Raw genomic sequence first — 19802 nt, 5'->3', positions numbered from 1 at the left:
GTAGAACAAACTAAGAAACCAAGTCAGGCATGCTAATACTACTTTTATTATCAGGTTATAGTAACAACATTTTGCAAGTCTGAGTGTGTTTTTCCCTTCCCTCTTTTTATTGTAAGAAGTAGAGAGGGATTTATCTGAGATGTTTTCTCAGGTTGCAATTCTGGCTCAAAATCAGATTTCTTTTATCTCACTTTTGTCTTAGTTGTGGCTGTTCTTCTGGTTCCTTGAGGTTATTCCTTGTTCCCATTTACCTAGTTAAAGCAACAACATCCCCCCCCCTCCAAGAAAAAGCCACATAACCTAGAGAGCTCATCTAATGTGCCCAAATGCCTGGGGGAAAAGCCAGGTTTTAAGAGTCTTACAAAAGCCTCAAAAGACTAATAGGATTGGGGCCATTTGGATCTTAGTCAAATGTTTATCTTAATGTGAGATTCACAATAGACCTCTTTTCTATGTCTTTTGTCAGACTTCTGATAAGAGTAAAATCTATGTCCCAATTGTTTATAAGAAATAAGTCCAGGTGCACTGACAATGTTAATAGAAACAATAGGATATTTATATTTGCTGGAAGTACAATAGATAGGATCTGTACCAGAGGTGAAATCCAGCAGGTTCTGACAGGTTCTGGAGAACCGGTAGTGGAAATTTTGAGTAGTTTGGAGAACCGGCAAATACCACCTCTGGCTGGCTCCAGAGTGGGGTGGGAATGGAGTTTTTGCAATATCCTTCCCCCAGGAGTAGGGAGGGAATGGGGATTTTGCAGTATCCTTCCCCTGGAGTGGGGTGGGAATGGAGATTTTGCAGTATCCTTCCCCTGGAGTGGGGTGGGAATGGAGATTTTGCAATATCCTTCCCCTCTCACGCCCACCAAGCCATGTCCACCAAGCCACAGCAAGCCACACCTTCCAAGCCATGCCCACAGAACCGGTAGTAAAAAAATTTGAATTTCACCACTGATCTATACTTATCTTTTCAAGCATTATTAGCGATAGTTTTTGGCTCAAGTTGCCATTTGTGTATGTGAATTTTTGTTTTGAACAGACATTGCTTGAAGATGCAGAACGCTGCAGGCATAAAATGCAAACCGCTTCCAGTCTTATTAGTGGGTTGGCTGGTGAAAAAGAGAGGTGGACTGAACAAAGTAAAGAGTTTGCAGCCCAAACAAAAAGGCTTGTGGGTAAGCTGAAGGGACTGTCATTTCTACAAAGCTATAAGCTGCATTGAGTATTTTTCAGCAAGTATAGACTGCAAGCATATAAATCGTGTTCCTGTTTATTTTCACTCTTTTGTGTTAAAAGCAGCAGGGAATCCTCTGTTATTTTGATAAATAATGACATTGTGTTGGTAAGAACTTTTGTATGCTAAAATTATGTCTTGAAGGGTGAGAGTTACTCCAAGTTGTGAAATAACATGTCACTATCAATTTGCTAACATTATGGTGATACAAGCAGGAAATAGACTAACAAAGTTAGCTTTCTAAATCTAAATCAGACATTAAAAAAAGGGGGTTGTTTTTTTAGCAAGTACTATGTGGTTTTAGTGCTGACTTAGAAGGCTCACACTTACAATGCCCCCCAAAAGCTTTTATTTGTATAGGATATATTTACTGATATTTACCATATTAAAAATTGAAATTGATGCATTCAGTGCTGCTACTGCTTCTCACAATATTTTTGATAGAATTTTAATGTGGTATTATTTTTCAACATTGGCTGGCGAATAATTTTGATTTTGCAGAACCCTGAGAGGGGGTCATTGGCCATTGATCACTTATCAGTGTTAAGAATCACTGATGTACCAGAGGTGCTTTTTCAAAAGGCAATTGGACTTTATTTTTCCTTGAAGACATTTCGCTTCTCATCCAAGAAGCTTCTTTAATCAGAACTAAAGAAGGTTCTGTGATGAGAAAAGAAATGTCTTCAAGGAAAGACAAAGAAAGTCCAGTTGCCTTTTGAAAAAAGCATCTTTGGGACAACTGTGACCTGGATGACTGAGAATCTCCATAGACCATTGCTGTTGTAGGAAATTGCAGATTCCAGAGAGAAATGTGTTTAAGTCGGAGACTAGTTTGCCTATTTCCCCCTTTTCTGTAACAAAAACAAATACCTTTCCCCATGCCACAGCTTTCCCCCCCTTTATAGTGCATACAAGTAATGTGATTGTTGGTTGCACACATAGTCTATTTTGCATTAAATATGGGTACAACAAAATCAGCTAGTAGAAATTGGCCCCAGTTTGTCCTGGTGTAAGAAATCTCTGTGTGATTTAGCACATTAAGCTGAAAGTTGCTCACGGAGAGAAAGCATGGCATAATACTAGTCAGAATATCCACATCATAGACGCCTCTCTTCTGCTTTCTCTTTATATAAACAGTCATCAAATATTTAAAGAACAAGAGGTTCCCCAGCAGCCTGTTTCATAGTGAAACATGACCAAGACTTTTAAAGCTTAGCCTGAATGTTCGCTTTTATATTCACTGCAAATGGATTCAACCACCATCTGATGTGGGTTTTCTCTATATCAATTTAGGAGATGTACTTCTGGCCACAGCCTTTCTGTCCTATTCTGGTCCTTTCAATCAAGAGTTCCGTAATCTTTTGTTAACCAGCTGGCAAAAAGAAATGAAAACTCGGACAATCCCATTTGGAAACAACCTCAATCTCACAGAGATGCTGATTGATGCGCCAACCGTCAGTGAATGGAACCTTCAAGGGCTGCCAAATGATGACCTGTCAATTCAGAATGGCATCATTGTCACAAAGGCAGCTCGTTACCCTCTCCTGATTGATCCACAAACTCAGGGCAAGATTTGGATTAAGAACAAAGAAACCCGGAATGAGCTGCAGGTGAATTAAATTCTAGTGCATTATATTCACATTTGGAAGTAAACATGTTCAGGACGGCAGCAAAACAGTGACGAGGGTACTTGAAAATATTCCAGAACAATACACTGTAATGAAGAATTTAACTTGCCAACATTAACTTTGGTTCATTTGGAAACCAGCAATATTGATTTTTTAGGCTGGGCTTTTTCATAGGAATTGCTGTTGTTTCTAACTTTTTAAAAAGCTCCATATTTTAAAGCTTAATTGTATTACATTTCTGCTTTGAAATTGTTAAGAAAGAGTGAAAATGGGGAATATAAATTTCCTAAACACATCATAAACAAATAGTGTTCTAATATAGCTATGATCGAATCCTGGAGATTAAAACTCATCTTTAACCCTGGTTGGTTAATAAGTAAATGTTTTAATTTAGCAGCTACTTCTTTTCAAGTGAAGTCCAATGTCATTCCCCTTCCCTCAAGAGCTGGTGATCCATTTTCACACTTTATGAACATTATGATTCTTTTTTTCAGATCACTTCTCTGAATCACAAATATTTTAGAAACCACTTGGAGGATAGTCTCTCTCTTGGAAGGCCATTGTTGATCGAAGATGTTGGTGAGGAGTTGGATCCAGCTTTGGACCACGTATTGGAAAAAAACTTCATCAAAACAGGTTCTACATACAAAGTGAGAAAAATAACATATTCCAACTTTAAAAAAAATAGTTGCATATATAATTCTAGTTTCTACTTTTAAGTAAAATTCTTTTCCTTGACTTTGGTGTCACCATGAAATCTTCAAGAGAATAGATTACAGCAGCGGTCTTTAATTTTTGCTCTATCTTGATAAATGATCTGTTACATTTATTTTGTGTGGTCCACTGTACTTTTTATGGTTGCTACATAGTACAATGCTTGAAAAAATCTTTTGATGAAAACTTTTTATTCTGGAACTTTAGTGGGATATTTCTCTTCCTTCTCTTCTTTAGTGGGATATCAAAAGGATAGTAGAACTACCTTGCAAGGTATCTTAAATGCCTGCATCGTTTTCATTCTAGTAATAAGTATTTTCCTTTTATCTTTCTTCCATACTTGTTGACTTCTACTTCATCAACTTATTTTTCAATTAATTTTTATGGTTACAATTTAAAGTAAAGATTCCCAGAATGCGGCTTTAAGATGTAGGATTTAAGCTTTAAGTCTGTATGTTTATTAAGAGTTTTCTAAGCATTAATCTATAAGCAGCAGAGAAAAAAAAATAAAGATTAGCAACAATCTTACCATTTATAAACCAGATAAAGATACAGAAAGTTATATAGAATGAATTGGTTTTAGAAATGTCATTTATGTGTTTTATGCTAACATGTGCAAGTTTACTTACGTATTAATTATGTTAATCGTATTTGATGTACACAAAATTAAAAGAATACTTAATAAGTATCTACTGATTGTTTGAAGGAGTCCAATTCATCTTATATGCTTCCATTTTGGATTTGTTTTTGTTAATTAGGTAAAAGTTGGGGATAAAGAAATGGATGTGATGAATGGCTTCAGACTTTACATCACCACCAAGCTTCCAAATCCAGCCTATACCCCTGAGATTAGTGCTCGTACCTCAATAATTGATTTTACTGTCACCATGAAAGGCCTAGAAGATCAACTTCTAGGGAGAGTCATTCTAACAGAAAAACAGGTATGTAGAAGGAAATTTGTGAGTAAATTTGTGACTGTTTATTGAAGTATATTTTTATTACAGGGATGGATAAAATAAGCAATTATGTGGATACGTTATCTTACAAAGCCTTCTCTCTCTTTCTCTCTCTCTCTCTCCCCTCCCTTTTTTTTTGCTTTAACAATTTTTCCCCACAAATTAAAACCATTTCGGTTTCTATGAGAAAAGCAACTGACATATTTTAAAGGTGTTTCTTGCAACACCTCCAAATAGTTCTTTTAATTGTTTTTGTGATCTGTACAAAATAGAACAGTATACAACTTTTTTTATTTTTCTGTTCACTAACCAGAGTTCCATTGGAAGATAGGCAGCCATATAAATCTGTTAAAAAAAATAAAACATAACCAATAGGTGCTAAATAATAAAAGGAGTTTAATGTTTAGCTGGCACATTTCTTGTTAAATAGAGATTCTAGGAAGAGATGACAGCTAATGAGTTCATAGTGGGCACCGAGGGGAGTTTTAACTAATAAAAAGCTAATAAAAGCACACCTTCAGAACTGTTGTTTGCTTTTAGGGGAAATCATCCATTCATTTAAAATAAATGGGAAAGCCCTGAGGAAAGATTTTTTGTTACACTCATTGTAGACATAGAATAATTAACTTCTCTACCTTGCTCCCCAAGAGCTCTCAAATTATTTTCTTGTCTTTCCATGACTGGTATTTATATTTGTCTTTTTTTAAAAAAAATATTTGTGTATAAGAAAAATCAATATAGAATCAAGTAAATAAAAGGAATTTACAAATATGAAGTTAAGATTTTTCCATATTCCTAAGTGATTAAAGATACTTGAACATATTTGATCCCAATAACTAGTAACTTCTATGCAGAATATAAATGTCAGGAATAATATACAATATTATTATTCTGATTTGGACCAGCATAGCAGATTACGGTCTATTCCTTCCACATGCCAATACAACCTCAAAAACAGCTCTCATTCCCCAGAGGCCCCAGGGCAACTACCCATGGCAGCGGGAAGACCTGCCCAAAGGCAGAGGGTGCTAAGAGTCAGTGGGTTGTATCAGGCTGCCTTTGTCTTTGGACATAGGAACAGTCAACATTCGAATAATGAAAATGGACGTTCGACTAGAAGAACTGATTGAACTCAACAGTATGCACTGGGTTATTATTGGATTATGTGAAACATGACAAAAACAGTAGTGGGTTTCACATACCTTCACTACCGATAGAACCAATAGAAACCTACCACTGAACGAAAAGGTGAAAATTTAGTTGAACTTGATAAGTCTGGGCATTTACTCTTGGTTTTCTCTTCAACGCAAAACTAAAAGACTCTGTAGTAAAATTTGAACATACATCAGACAGAGTAATTCAATGCATCATTCAATTGAACAAGCAATACAAGATTCAAATCATCCAAGCTTATGCGCTAACAATAAGCTATAGTGATGATGAGGTTGAAGAATTTTATGACGATGTGGCCCGCTTCAAAATAAAGAAAAATGCCAATACAAAATACTAATGGGTGACTTTAATGCAAGAATAGGAAGAACAATTGCTGGAGGAAAAAGTGACTGGCCCGTATGGAAGTGGTGAATGAGATAATAGAGGCAACAGACTAGTAGTTTTTGAAGGACAGGAAACAGAAGAGTCCATGTGGGTACACAAGTGAAATTGATTGCATCATGTCAAGTGATAAAACCATATGCATTTACTGTCATCAATTGTTTTAACATTGGAAGTGATCATAGAATTGTACAAGCTAAAGTGAAGATAAACTATCAAAAAGAGTATATAAACATGATAAAGACAAAAATAAAGAGAAATAATCTGTTAGAGGAGAACAGTGATTTTGAGATTAATCTATCAAATCGCTTTGCTCTATTGCAAGATTTGGAAGAGATTAATATTATGGACCATAATGAACAAATAGTCAAAACCATCCTTGAATCTGCTACATCTATAGCACTACCAGAAAAACACTTTGTACAGTCAAAAATCTCTGATGAAACTATTGATTTAATGAAAAAATGACGGACAATGAATACTGGAAATTTCACTAATAAAATGAAGTACATTGAACTTTGCAAGAGCATAGAAAACATACCCAAGAAGAAACGTGCCAGTTTAATGTAAAGCTGGTGAAAAAGCAACTGAAGAAAACAAAGGGATTATAAACTTGTGATTCTTATTCACAAGAAAGGGGCCCAAGATTATTTAAAGAACTCTTGCCCAGTAAGCCTTCTTTCAGTCATCTACAAGATTTTCACCAAGATAATAACAAAAAGAACATTAAATGATGCACACCCAAAGAAGCAGGCAAGGTTCAGAAGTGGCTACAGCTCAATGGATCACATCCAGGTTGTTCAACAAGTCATTGAAAGGCACAATGAGTACACCATGCCTCTCTGTGTGATGAATTTGACTATGAAAAGGTGTTTGACTCAGTATTCCAGTAAGCAATAATTAATGTATTGCTCAACTAAGGCGTAGACACTGCTTACATAAACTTACTACAATCAATATATGAAAAAAACAATGGCGACAATTTGCCTTAATGATCTTAAAGTGGAAACCAACATAAAATGAGGTGTAATAACAAGGTGATACAATATCATCTATCCTTTTCTCAGCCTGCCTTGAAGAAGTATTTCACAAACTACACTGGGCAAAAGATGCAATAAAAATCAATGGTGCCTATTTAAATCATTTAAGATTTGCAGATGATGTTCTCTTCTCACAAGATCCAGAAGAGCTACAAAGACACATACAAGAGCTGCACAAAGCAGGAGAACCATTTGGCTTAAAAATAAACCTGTAAAAGAGGCAGGTTATGTTTAATAAATTCACCAAAGAAAGAAAAATGTTTATATCTGGAGAATAACTAGATGTAGTAGTCCACTACATATCCTTGGCCAACAGATCTCAATGGTAGGTAATACAATAGAGGGAATTGAATGGTGTGTTAAATGTGGTTGACAGTCATTCAGTAAGCTAAGCATAATTTTCAAGAACAATCTCCCCCTATGCTTGAAGAATTTCTTTTTTGATCAGTGTGTACTACTTGCTCTAACATATGCCAGTGACACATGAACACTAATCTCATAATTGATACAAAAGCTATGAGTGACGCAAAGAGCCATGGAAAGATACATGCTCGGCATTACAAGACAAGGTAGAAAGACGTGCACAGGGATTAGAGAACGAGTGAAACTATACAATATCATCAAGAGAGTAAAAGAATTGAAATGGAAATGGGCTGGTCACATCGCAAGAAGAACTTATGGCAGGTGGACCAAGGCAGTCATAGAATGGATCACAGCTGATAAAAAAATGTCCATGAAAGAGACCTAAAACAAGATGATGATATCAGCAAGTATTGTAGGCCCAGTTAGCAAAAGAAAGGTCTGTATTAATTAGAAACATGCAGAAGAGGCCTTCATCCTGCAGTAGATAGACAATAGCTAAAATGATGATGAATATACAATAAGGTTATGGAATTATAAATTCTAATGAATTATTTTTAAAAAAAAACTAAAAGGAAAAAAGTTATTACTAAGTTATTACTGTTTTTTACTGTTGTGAGCCGCCCTGAGTCCGGCTGGAGATAGGGCGGCATATAAATCTCATTAAATAAATAATAAATAAATAAATAATATATAAAAGAAGAAAATGAAAAAAGAAAGAGAAAAGAGAGGTGAAAGCGTGTATCTGAATATATCAAATGTATTAAAAGTGAGATGGTTGCATTTGAAGAGAGAATGGGGAAAAATTTATAAAAAGGAAAAAGGAAATGAAAGAAGAAATTACCGAAGATATATAAAAAAGAAGGTACAGGGTTAGGGTTACAGAAGAAGTTAAATTAATGACAAAAGGGACATTTTAGAAAAGTAACTTGTAATAATAAGCAGAGAGATGGAAAAAAGCTTAGAGAATTTAGTATTACTGGAATTGAGAGAAAAAGACTTCCAAAGGATTCAGCAGAAGACACTAGGGAAAACTGTTGTTCCGTCTTTAACAAATTTTCTGGATTGGGATGAAGATGACACAGTATGAAGGTAGAATTTGATAAAGTTTATAAAATGAGTATGTGATTTGCAAAATTAAGAAAAGTACCAAGAGAGATTCTTGTAGAAGGAAGACTAGAGGTCAAGTTTTGCAGCAGCATTTTATTACCAGACTGAAGATTAATAATATAGATATGATTGTACTTAAACAAATTGCAATTAGAATATTAACCAAATGGAAAGAGGATTTCTTTTGGACTGAGAAACTTGAACAGAAAAATATCACATTTTGATGAGATAAATCGGTAGGATTTAACTTCATTTTTAAATAACAGATCAAATCCAAAAAGCAAGATAATTTTTTTAGAAAAGTTTTAAGGAGTACTGGAAGAAAATGCAAATGGAAATTATAAACAGCTGCAGCATTCTGGATACCGAGGGAGAGACTACCACACTAGGCACTACAGAATTGGCTTTTAAAACTTTTGGCATAAATATGGATTATAAATGCCTAACATGGAATATAAATGGAACAAATGCTTCTCAAAAAAAAAAAAGAAAGAAAATTATTTCATTATTTTTTAAAAATGGAACAAGGTGTAACCTTTCTGCAAGAAAAATATAAGAGAAAGAGATAAAAATACTTAATTTGCAAAAAATGTGAGTTAAGAAATTATTTCAGCAGGAGTTAAAAAAAGAAATAGGGTTGATGTGTACATGAACCCAATTACAACCAGAATTGATATTTACTGATGATTGTGGTAGGTATGTAAATGTGGAAGCTACTTTGGATCAGGCCAAGGCTTTGACAATGGTAACTTAGGCTCCAGATGAACAAACCATATGAAAATCAGTATTTAAGGATAGACTTGAATGGAGTAATTTGTCCAGAAAGATCTCTGAGAAAGATATTAAAACAAAGGAAAATTTAGAGCTGGTGGATGCATGGAAACACAAGAATAGTGATGCAAAAGATTTTTTTCCTGAAAGACATAGATCTTTTTCTTTGATATCTAAGAAATATGGCTTAGAGATATTGCCACCACAATATAATTTTAGTACCATCTTTTATCCCATCCCTTCAGATGTAGGTTAAACAAAACATTGCAGAAAGAAATAATAATGGAACATTGTAAAAGAATTTCAAATTATTTTGACAGTGACCTTAATAAAAATACAGGTATAAGAATAGTTTAGGACACAAGTAAAGCTTTTGAGGGAGATTTTATGTAGCAATCTCAAAAAAAGAGACAAGAGAAAACACAGTAAATTGTAGAACAAATAAAAATAGAAGAATTAAAGAAATCCACCCCCAAATAAAATTATTTCATAACAAATTAAACTTTTACAATGGCAGTTGTCTATGTTAGTAAAGAGAAATGGAGGTAAAAATGAATTAGGCAAAACAAAGCAAAAATTGGATTTGGAAATAAACCTGGGAAATAGTTGGCATATAAATTGAGGAAAGAAATAGGAAAATTGATATTAAGCAACAAGTTGAAAATACCACAATCACTGATAATTTTAAAGATGCAAAAATATTTTAACAATATTACTCTAATTATATAAAGAAGGAGAAAATTTCCTAAGAAAGATTGATGAATATTTAAAGAAACCAAATTTATCAAAGATTACAGAAAAACGTAAGTAATTAATGAATGAACCTTTAACAACAAAGGAAGCTGAAGGTATAAAAAAGGTTAAAATAGGGAAAGCACCTGGACTAGATATCAGCCTCTTATTATTTGAAGATCAACTACTACAAGTATTGCACTATATAATGAACTCTATTTAAAGATTGGAAAGATACTGGACAGTTGGATAAAGGCCAATATTGCATTGATTTTTCTTGATCCAGAAAAGGCCTTTGACAATTTGAACTGGATATTCTTGTTTAAAATTTTGGAAGATATGGGGAAAACTTTGTGATTATTGGGAACAAGGAAAAGGAATATAGAATTGGTTTATTTGACCTAAGTTAAAATAGATAGGTTGCTAGTTCTAGAAAATTTTAAGGGATTTTTTTTTTCTGATCAGGACTGGATGATGATATTTCAAGATTTTGTTTATACAAGTGCTATATGAGAAAGACTTTATTTGCTGTTGCAGGATCCAATCTGGGTCGGTCAGTGGGACCAGAGATTTTGTCTTCCAAGCTTTTCAGACTCATTCCTGGAGCCCACCTTCAGAGAATTTCTCTGTAACAGAGTGTGTTTGCTAGAGAGAAGTTGCTTGGAGATGGGCTGCAGCATGAGTCCAAATGCTCGGAAGACAAAACCTCTGGTCCCAGTGACCGACCCGGATTGGATCCTGCAACTTTATATGCTGTTTAAATTTATCCAAATTTAAATTTATCCAAACAAAGTTAAACCATTTATGTTATTATCTTTCATTGTTGTTGTTGTTTTATGTCAAGATTTGAATGATAAGGCTGGGGGTTTGTTTAATGGCAGAAAATGAGATATACATGTAAAAGGAAGGAATTTAAGTAGGTTTATTAGATCAAGTTTATAATACATAGGTTGTTTTGTGGTAATGGACTTTTCTCATTAGGATGGATGATGAGGTTTTAAAGATTTTTTAAATAGAGAATGCAATGAGATATGGATTGAAGAGAACATGTGTAGTATTTTAAGATACTTTTATCTAATGGGTAAATTGATTTACACTTCACAAAAGGCACAGATAATTGTGAATGGAGAATTTTAAAAAACTTGAGAGATAGAGAAAGGGTCTAGACAAGGATGCCTCTTGTCACCATTGCTATTTATTTTAGCTTTGGAAGTATTGAATAGAAACATAAGGTGAGATGAGAGAATTCCTGGAATGAAGATTAAAAAAGAAACTTATAAATTATGGGCATTTGCAGATAACCTGGTGATAATTTTGGAAGATCCTCTGGAAGGAATAGAAATATTAATGAAAAACTAGAAGATTTGGCAGCATTAGCTAGCTTTAACATGAACGAACAAAAGATGCCACTAATGATTAACATCAGAAATAAAATGAATTGATGGAAAGAACACTGAGAAAAAAGTGACATCACTTGTGTATCATTATGATTATTATGAATTGTATATTATCCCAAAATAATTATGTAAAGACATGGAATGATGTACCATTTAAACATTAGCAGAAAAATATGTCTAAGTTTGTATGGGAAGGGGGAAAAAATCAAGGGTTAAATATAAAATACTTCAGGATATAAAGGAATGAGAAGAATTAGATCTGCTTAACTTGAAATTGGACTCTGCAGTCTGTTGCTTAGTTTGGAGGAAAAACTAGGTTCTGCTGAGGAATAAAAAGACCTTAGAATTAGAAAGGCATGATCTGAAGTTCAGATGACATGGTTTTCATAGTAAATAATGAAGGCTAATGTAAATTTTAGGAATTATTATATTGCAAGTGCCATATTGAGAATATGGAACAGATATAAAGTCAAACTGCCGAAAATGCCTTTATGTTTCTCAGCACAGAAGCATTTTATAGAAAAGAAAAGATAGATAAAACAATATGGTTAACTTATCCAGAGTTGTTAAAACAGAAACATTGAAAAATAAGATGAAATCAAAAGAGCCATTGACTGCAGAGGAATTTAGTTTATAATGCTTTTTATATGCACAGTTAAAAGAAAGATTTAAGATAGATAATAGGACATTTGAAATTGAAAAGCAGAAGATAGTATTTGAACTAAGTACAAATGATGAACATGTAATTGCTAAAAAAAATATCAACTTTTATTGAAATTTGAAATCTAAGAAAAGCAAGTGAAATATTATGTGATAAAATAGGCTAAGGACTTTGGACACACTATACTGATAGATCAATGGGAAAAGATGTAGTTAAAAGCATTGCTATAATTTAAAAGATATATTTTATAAAATGATGTACCATTGGTATATGACTACCAAAAAAATTGTCTAGAATGTATAAAATTGCCTCAGATGTGGATTACGAGGATCATCTTATCATGCTTGATGGACTTGTAAAAAAAAAAGCCATAATCACTGTTCTTTCTTATTTTCTTTATTTCTAATATTTATGTTGTTTTTAGCTGGTTGAAAAGTTGTTCAGTAAAAATTATATTTTCAAAAAGTGAAACCTTGATAAGCCAAGGTTTTTTGCCTCAACCTCACCATCTAAATTAAACCATCTAATTCATAAAGAGTTTATTATTCAGATTTGAGTACAAAAACAGATCATACTTTTCTCCTTTGTATTTGTGATTTGTGCTGAATTCCACTAATCAGAAGGTCAAAGAAGGTAGTATGTTGCCGTGAGCTTTGAATCTAGTAGATAACATGATATTTAGTTATTAGCACAAATCAGACTATTATGTCTGATCTTAATTGCATTTCTACACTGTTAGGGAACAAATTTGTCATGGTTTCAAACTGATATTTGAATTTGGCACTTAGAAGTCATGAGAAAAACTAGGATAATTTATGAGAATTTGAGGGAAGCTGGCTAGAGAATTTGATAATTTATTTCTCTGAAATGTTCCTAATTTTTTTTTTTAAAAAGCTTTCGTTTGAATTCCCATTTTGTAAAGTGAAAAACAGTTTCTGCCAATGGCTTATTTCTTCCTAATATAAATAGCAACTTTGAAGGTTTGCTTTAAAATGTGATTTTTATTAGCCAATGAGGATGAAGTTAAATTCTCCCTTGGTGCCTGCTGAGAACTCAAAATTATCACATTTTCCAAAGCAAGTGATGTTTTCATTTGAAAAAAAAATGTGCAAGTTAAACATAATGTCTATTTACTGTCTTGCTTAGATTGGCTGTAAAGTTGACAGATTCTTTTTTCACAGAAATTTAAATAGCTTCAAATTGTGTAAGAACTTTGCAGTGAGTTAAAAGAAAATGACTACGTATGATAATACATTCTAGGTGATAATGTGTTTAGTTAATTATCAGGATGTCATTCCTGCCAGCAAAAGGCTAAATCCATTTTTCTAGTTTTTATTCTTCCTTTAGGTATCTCATTTAGTAAGGAATATTACATAGTGAGATAAGATGAGTATGGTGGTGTTCAGAATATAATAGTAAAATGTTCATGCTGTAGGTGAAATTAGCTTCTATTGTCCAGAGAGGAAAACTTTTAGACATAAGATCATATAGTGGAACTTTGTAATTACATGTATTTATATCTGGAAAATGTCTTCTTCTCAACTATTTTCATTCCAGTTTGAAATAGAAACCAATTAAAACAAATAGAATGCTCTTTCATTACTTTCTGGATTTTTTTATTCTTTTGCTTCAAAGCTAATGCTCAGATTTTCTATGACCACTTGTCCAAAGAGAATCTCATATTTCTCCTAAATTACTTTCATAATCTCCAATTACATTTGTTTTTACAGACTGCCATAGGTCACTCTTTTTACAGGGAAGGCATTTTAGCTCATATTCAAGTTATGTTCTGCACAATAAAAGAGCTTTAGAATTAGATATAAGCTAATGTTACTTTTGATAGCAAAACCCGGGTTAAATTAACTATTTTCATCCAGGCTGTACTACCTACAGTACAGTGGTGGGTTTCAAAATTTTTTACTACTGGTTCTGTGGGTGTGGCTTGGTGAGTGTAGCCTGGCTTGGTGGGCATGGCAGGGGAAGGATACTGTAAAATCCCCATCTCCTCCTGATCAGCTAGGACTTGAGAGTCAGAGAATAGATGGGGGCGGGACCAGTCAGAATTTTTACTACCGGTTCTCCGAACTATTCAAAATTTCCGCTACCAGTTCTCCAGAACTGGTCAGAACCTGCTGAAACCCACCTCTGCTACAGTATTTATAGACCTAAATACAGCATAATTTAAGTTGTTGAATCCCAACCTTGACAATATTTGTTACCTTTTAAAACATTCACAATCCCTGCCTGAAGCTCTCACCTCATTCTTCCTAATGATAGCAACAGTGTTGTGCCTGCCATCTGGGGAGACACTAAGTATGAAACATTAAACATGAACAATGTTGAATTATTCATCTTTCAATCCGCTTAATGTAGTAATCAATGTTATATCCTGTGATCTACAGTATATGCTGAATGAAAAATTCATGTGGTAGTGGGTTCCATGGGATACTTACAGGCCCCATGCTGAGTATGCTTCCAATCCACGTCATCAAATAATTCCAAACATCTTTCTACCCACCCTGTTTTTTGGCTCCTAGCTCTTTCATCCAAGCTGTCGTGATGACAACCTGGGTGCTGCAGTCTGAACAGGAAGAATCTAACCGTGCTCACTTGGATAATCTTAATGTAGTTGGGTGTAGTTCAGAATATGATTTCCTCCCTCCCCTGCTCTGAGTAGTCCTCTAGATCAGGTATAGCAATAGCACTTAGACTTATGTAAAGGGCTCCATAGTGCTTTACAGCCCTCTCTAAGCAGTTTACAGAGTCAGCATATTGCCCCCAACAATCTGGGTCCTCATTTTTACCGACCTCGGAAGGCTGAGTCAACCTTGAGCCTAGTGAGATTCGATCTGCCAAACTGCTGGCAGCTGGTGATCAGCAGAAGTAGCCTGCAGTACTACACTCTAACGACTGCGCAACCCTGGCTCTATGCAATCAAGGGCAGAGAACATCACAGGAAATAGACATATGATAATGGTAATAATACTGTGGCTACCAATTTGGCAATGCATTGGTACTATACTGTAGATGCATGTATTAATTGACCTGCTTTCAATGATACATTACACTGAAGTATGACTTTATGAAATGCTTTAACAGGAGTTGGAGAAAGAACGAACTGATCTTATAGAAGATGTGACAGCTAACAAAAGGAAGATGAAAGAACTGGAAGATAACTTGCTGTATCGACTGACAAGCACACAAGGCTCTCTGGTGGAAGATGAGTCTCTCATCATTGTACTTAGTAACACAAAAAGAACAGCAGAAGAGGTGACCCAGAAACTACAAACGTCAGTTGAGACTGAAGTACAGATTAACTCAGCTCGGGAGGAATACAGGCCAGGTGAGATGATTCTTCCCCTCCCGAACTAAAGATCAAAATTGTAGATATTGCTTGGACTGTAGTATATTAAAGTCAAAATTAGCTAGGCCTCAAGCCTATATTGAGGAAGGTTTGAGAGCTTTAATGGTTAATGACAATTTCCTTGGAACTTTCCTTATCCACAGAAATTAAGTGACAAGGAGAATTGAGGCTCTTAGAACTGCAATATTCATCCGTTGTCACTAGCAGACTAAAGATAGGTAGTCCTTGACTTACAACCTTTCATTTAGTGACTGAAGTTACAAAGGCACTGAAAAAAGTGACTTATGACCATTGCAGCATCCCCATGATGACATGATCAAGATTCAGGTGCTTGGCAACTGGCATGTATTTATGACAGTTCACTGTCCCAGGGTCATGTGATTATCATTTGTAACCTTCTCAGCGGCTTTTGACAAGCAAAGTCAATCATGGAAGGCAGATTCACTTAACAACTGCAGTGCTTAATTTAACAACGATGGCAAGAAAGGTTGTAAAATGAGGCAAAACTCACTTAACAACTATCTTGCTTAGAAACAGAAATTTTGGGTAGAATTGTGGTCGAGAACTACCCGTGCAAGGCAGGGGTGGGTTCTACTTACCTTTACTACCGGTTCACAATGGGATCATGTGTGCCTTGCTTCTGTGCATGCGCAGATCGCCGATGATGACATCTGGGGTGGTGGGCGGGGCCTCCCGCCGGTTTTACTACTGGTTCTTGCGAACTGGTCTGAACCGGGGCAACCCACCACGGGTGCAAGGGAATAAATCTCTAACATCTAAAATTTTCCAAAAAAGAGAGTCCTTCTGTAAGTGAAGAACTGCTCTTATTGAGTAGTAAATAATAACATTGAAAGAGATGTTGTTTGGAACTGATTTTGCAGTATAGTGATGTAGTAAAAACAAAAACACAAGGTGGGGGAAAGATATCTGTTTTTCTTATTTAAATGGAAAATGGTTCCAGTGTACAAAACCTGTTTAGCTATTTATTATCAGACATTAATTGTCATTATGAGCTTTGATAATTACAGATGTAATAGTTGCTGTGGTTTTACATTTCTGTTGATCCAATCCAATCTTGTTTTGTTCAGTTGCTACCAGAGGCAGCATTCTCTATTTTCTGATAACGGAGATGAGTATGGTAAATGTCATGTATCAAACTTCACTTCGGCAGTTTTTGGGCCTGTTTGATCTTTCGCTTGCAAGGTAACTTTGATTATCTCACATTTTTCACATTCTGGATTAACAAAAATTGCCACAGCTTTCAGACAGCTGAAACGATGTGATATAGCCATCCTTGTTTAGACTCTGCAAACCCATGTCATTAATCTCATAGTTTGAGAACAAGTTCTGCAGTGCTTAAGGCATTAAAAAAAAGTTTGATCATAAATGACAGTGGGAAAGGAAGAATGTGCACAAAATGTGATCCAGAATACCTCTTACTTTATTTCTTAGCTCTACAAAATTGGTTTACACAGCAACTTTCCTTAAATATGAATAGTATCTTTCTCCATTTTAATTTTTGGCATGGGTTCATTTCATGGGTTCATTATTTATGTTTTAATATTCATAAATGCCTCATTTAAAAAAAAAAAACATTGTAGAGTCCCTTGCAGCTTCTCAGTGTAACTTTGCTTTGAATGAAACTGAAAGGGAGGATATTGGAGAAGAAAGTAAACATTGAAGCAGTAATTCCTTTTCTGCCCACTGGGTGTGATCATGCATGTCTCAGGTCTAACTTTTTGCTTCTGATGCCTTAAAGCTCTTTTTTGTCACACATAGCACCATTTCAGTCTTTCTTTCTTAGAGCTACGGAACATAGCCCTCCGCCTTAAGTCATCTGGCTGATGGAGAAAGAAAGAATATCCTGCCCTGGGGAATATGAGAAGAAAAAAAGTAGCAGATAGTGTAGTCTTTTCTTTAGTGATTTCTAATGAGATCTCATTTTAAGTATATTTCTGATTATCATTCTTAAGCCTCTCCAAGGACTTTATTCTCAGAGACAAGGAGGCTTAATAAATAAAAACCCTACGCAGAATTGAAATATTCTCTTTTGTTATGTGTTGACATAGCAAGCAGTGATCCACATTCAAAAACCTCAGCTTGCATTCTCTAAAAGGGACTGAGAAAGAGAGAATAATTCAGAGGAAGCAGAATATATAATAAGTACTCTAGAGGGATTGGACATTAAAAGAATTTGGAAAGCATCAAGTCAGAAATAATTTCCCAGGAGAAAGAGCAAGTCCTTCCTGTATGCAAAAGCGGGCAGAAGTAACTGCTTTTGCAATGAGATGTCTAGATGCTGAGCCTATTGCTTCCTTCACTTCGAGGCGTATATGTCCAATAAAGCTGAAGGGGATGTGTCAGTCTAATGCATAGCTTACAGTCTAATGTATCAGATGTATGGCTTTGCCCCATACTTTGGACTACAATTCTCATAAATTCCCATCCAGCATGGGCTTGGAACATAGACACTAAGTCTGTCTGTGGTATATTAGAGAACTGTGCTTTGCATAACATTTCCAGTAACTCACAAGCAAGTAAGTGAAAGGGTGAGAGAGCAGGAATTACTAACAAGCCAATCTCTAAGATTGCAAATACCTCTTTTAGTGTTAGCTTGATTTTATTTATTTGTGAAAATGTATGTGGCTGCGCAACTTAAGCAACTGAGACTCTTAAATTTCAATTATTGAATTATCAATGAATTATCTTCCTATTTGGGGCTCCAAGAGTAAGATCAAATTTCCTGACATTGAGAACAATTAATCAGTGGAACAACTTGCCTCCAGAAGTTGTGGGTGCTTCAACACTGGAGGTTTTTAAGAAGAGATTGGACAACCATACGTCTGAAATGGTATAGGGCCGTGTGGCGTCATGCCACAGGTGGCATATGGAGCAATGTTGCCTGGCATGCCAGCTCAGCTATGGTGTGCATGTGTGCGCCAGCTACCTGATTTTTGGGCCTTCTGGGCCTACCAGAAGGAGGAAAACAGGCTGTTTCATGCCTCCGGAAGGCCTGAGGGGGGGGGGGAAGGCCCGTTTTTCTTTCTCAACTGGCTCCAGATCCTCTCTATGCATCTGGGGAGGGCAAAAACAGCCTTCCCCACCCCCTCAGAGGCCTTCTGGAGGCCTGAAATGGCCCATTTCCCAACTTCCGGTTGGACAGGAAGTGACTTTTTTGCTGTCCCCAGCCTCCAGAGCCTCTCTAGGAGTCTCTGGAGGGTGGGGACAGCAAAAAACACCACTTCCTGTCCAACCAGAAGTTGGGAAATGGGCCATTTCAGGCCTCCGGAAGGCTTCTGAGGGGGTGGGGAAGGCTGTTTTCCCCCTCCCCAGATGCATAGAGAGGATCTGGAGCTAGGTGAGAAAGAAAAACGGGCCTACTGGGCCATCGCGTGCCAGGAGTGGGGGGGGGAGGGAGGTTGCATGTGCAGGGCGGGGTGCATAATTATGGGTGTGGGCATGCACATGCACAAACCTCCCCCACCCCCCCGTCCTGGCATGCGATGGCAAAAAGATTAGCCATCACTGGTATACGGTTTCCTGCTTGAACAGGGGGTTGGACTAGAAGACCTCCAAGGTTCCTTCCAACTCTGTTATTCTGTAATCAAGTCCGCCCAATGACACAAGTCCACCCAATGACACAAGATGACATTGCTTAGGTAAGGGACCCTAAGTGTGCCCATTGTACTACAGCATGTGAGATGGCAGCTAACACTGGAGATAGGCAATCCTGTAAAGAACCCCATTTTGTGCCATCTAGAACCTTGAACTGCAATCATAAACTTTTTGGAGCCGGAGTAGCTCAGGAAATAATTATGTTCATGGACATACCAAAGTATATCCCCCAATTAACTTATACTGCTGCCTTCTGGACCAATTGTAGCTTCTGGATGGTCTTCAAGGACAGTCCTGTATAGAGTACATTGCAGTAATCCAATTGGGAAGTGGCTAAGATGTGAATGACAGCAAGTTGAGCCTCCAGTTCATGGAAGGGGGGGTGCAACTGGTGCACAAGACATTGTGCAAAGACCTCTTAGCCACAGCTGCCATCTGCTGTCCCAGCTGGGGCTACAGATCCCTGGCTTTTCAAATTGCTTAGAGTAATATCTTAGGGATGCCTTATCTATTACAATTCTGCCTATCCTGTCTGTTCATTTAGTAAGTGTCTGCTGAAGATCCCACCCCCATATGAAGTGATGGCAATCTAGCCCAGACTGCCAGGGCCTCCCTTTAGTGGTCACTATATTATGAAAAAAAGGGAGGAATGGAGGGAGGACTA

At 36.1% G+C, this 19802-nt stretch overlaps 1 protein-coding gene across 2 annotated transcripts in view; it reads left to right on the top strand.

Moving 5' to 3' along the window:
* The window catches only part of DNAH5 (dynein axonemal heavy chain 5), a 162127-nt gene that overhangs the window by 120101 nt on the left and 22224 nt on the right, over positions 1–19802 (top strand). For both annotated transcript variants that reach the window (XM_087890233.1, XM_034411888.3), the window contains 6 exons: positions 1042–1177; positions 2530–2846; positions 3359–3514; positions 4337–4519; positions 15259–15502; positions 16612–16726. In XM_087890233.1, coding sequence (XP_087746359.1) covers positions 1042–1177; positions 2530–2846; positions 3359–3514; positions 4337–4519; positions 15259–15502; positions 16612–16726 — 1151 coding nt within the window. The remainder of the gene's footprint in view (positions 1–1041; positions 1178–2529; positions 2847–3358; positions 3515–4336; positions 4520–15258; positions 15503–16611; positions 16727–19802) is intronic.

Source organism: Pantherophis guttatus, chromosome 3, assembly GCF_059756535.1.
Source record: "Pantherophis guttatus breed Tessera chromosome 3, ASM5975653v1, whole genome shotgun sequence".
NCBI classification, from domain to species: Eukaryota; Metazoa; Chordata; class Lepidosauria; order Squamata; family Colubridae; genus Pantherophis; species Pantherophis guttatus.
This window is presented reverse-complemented; position numbering and strand designations above follow the sequence as displayed.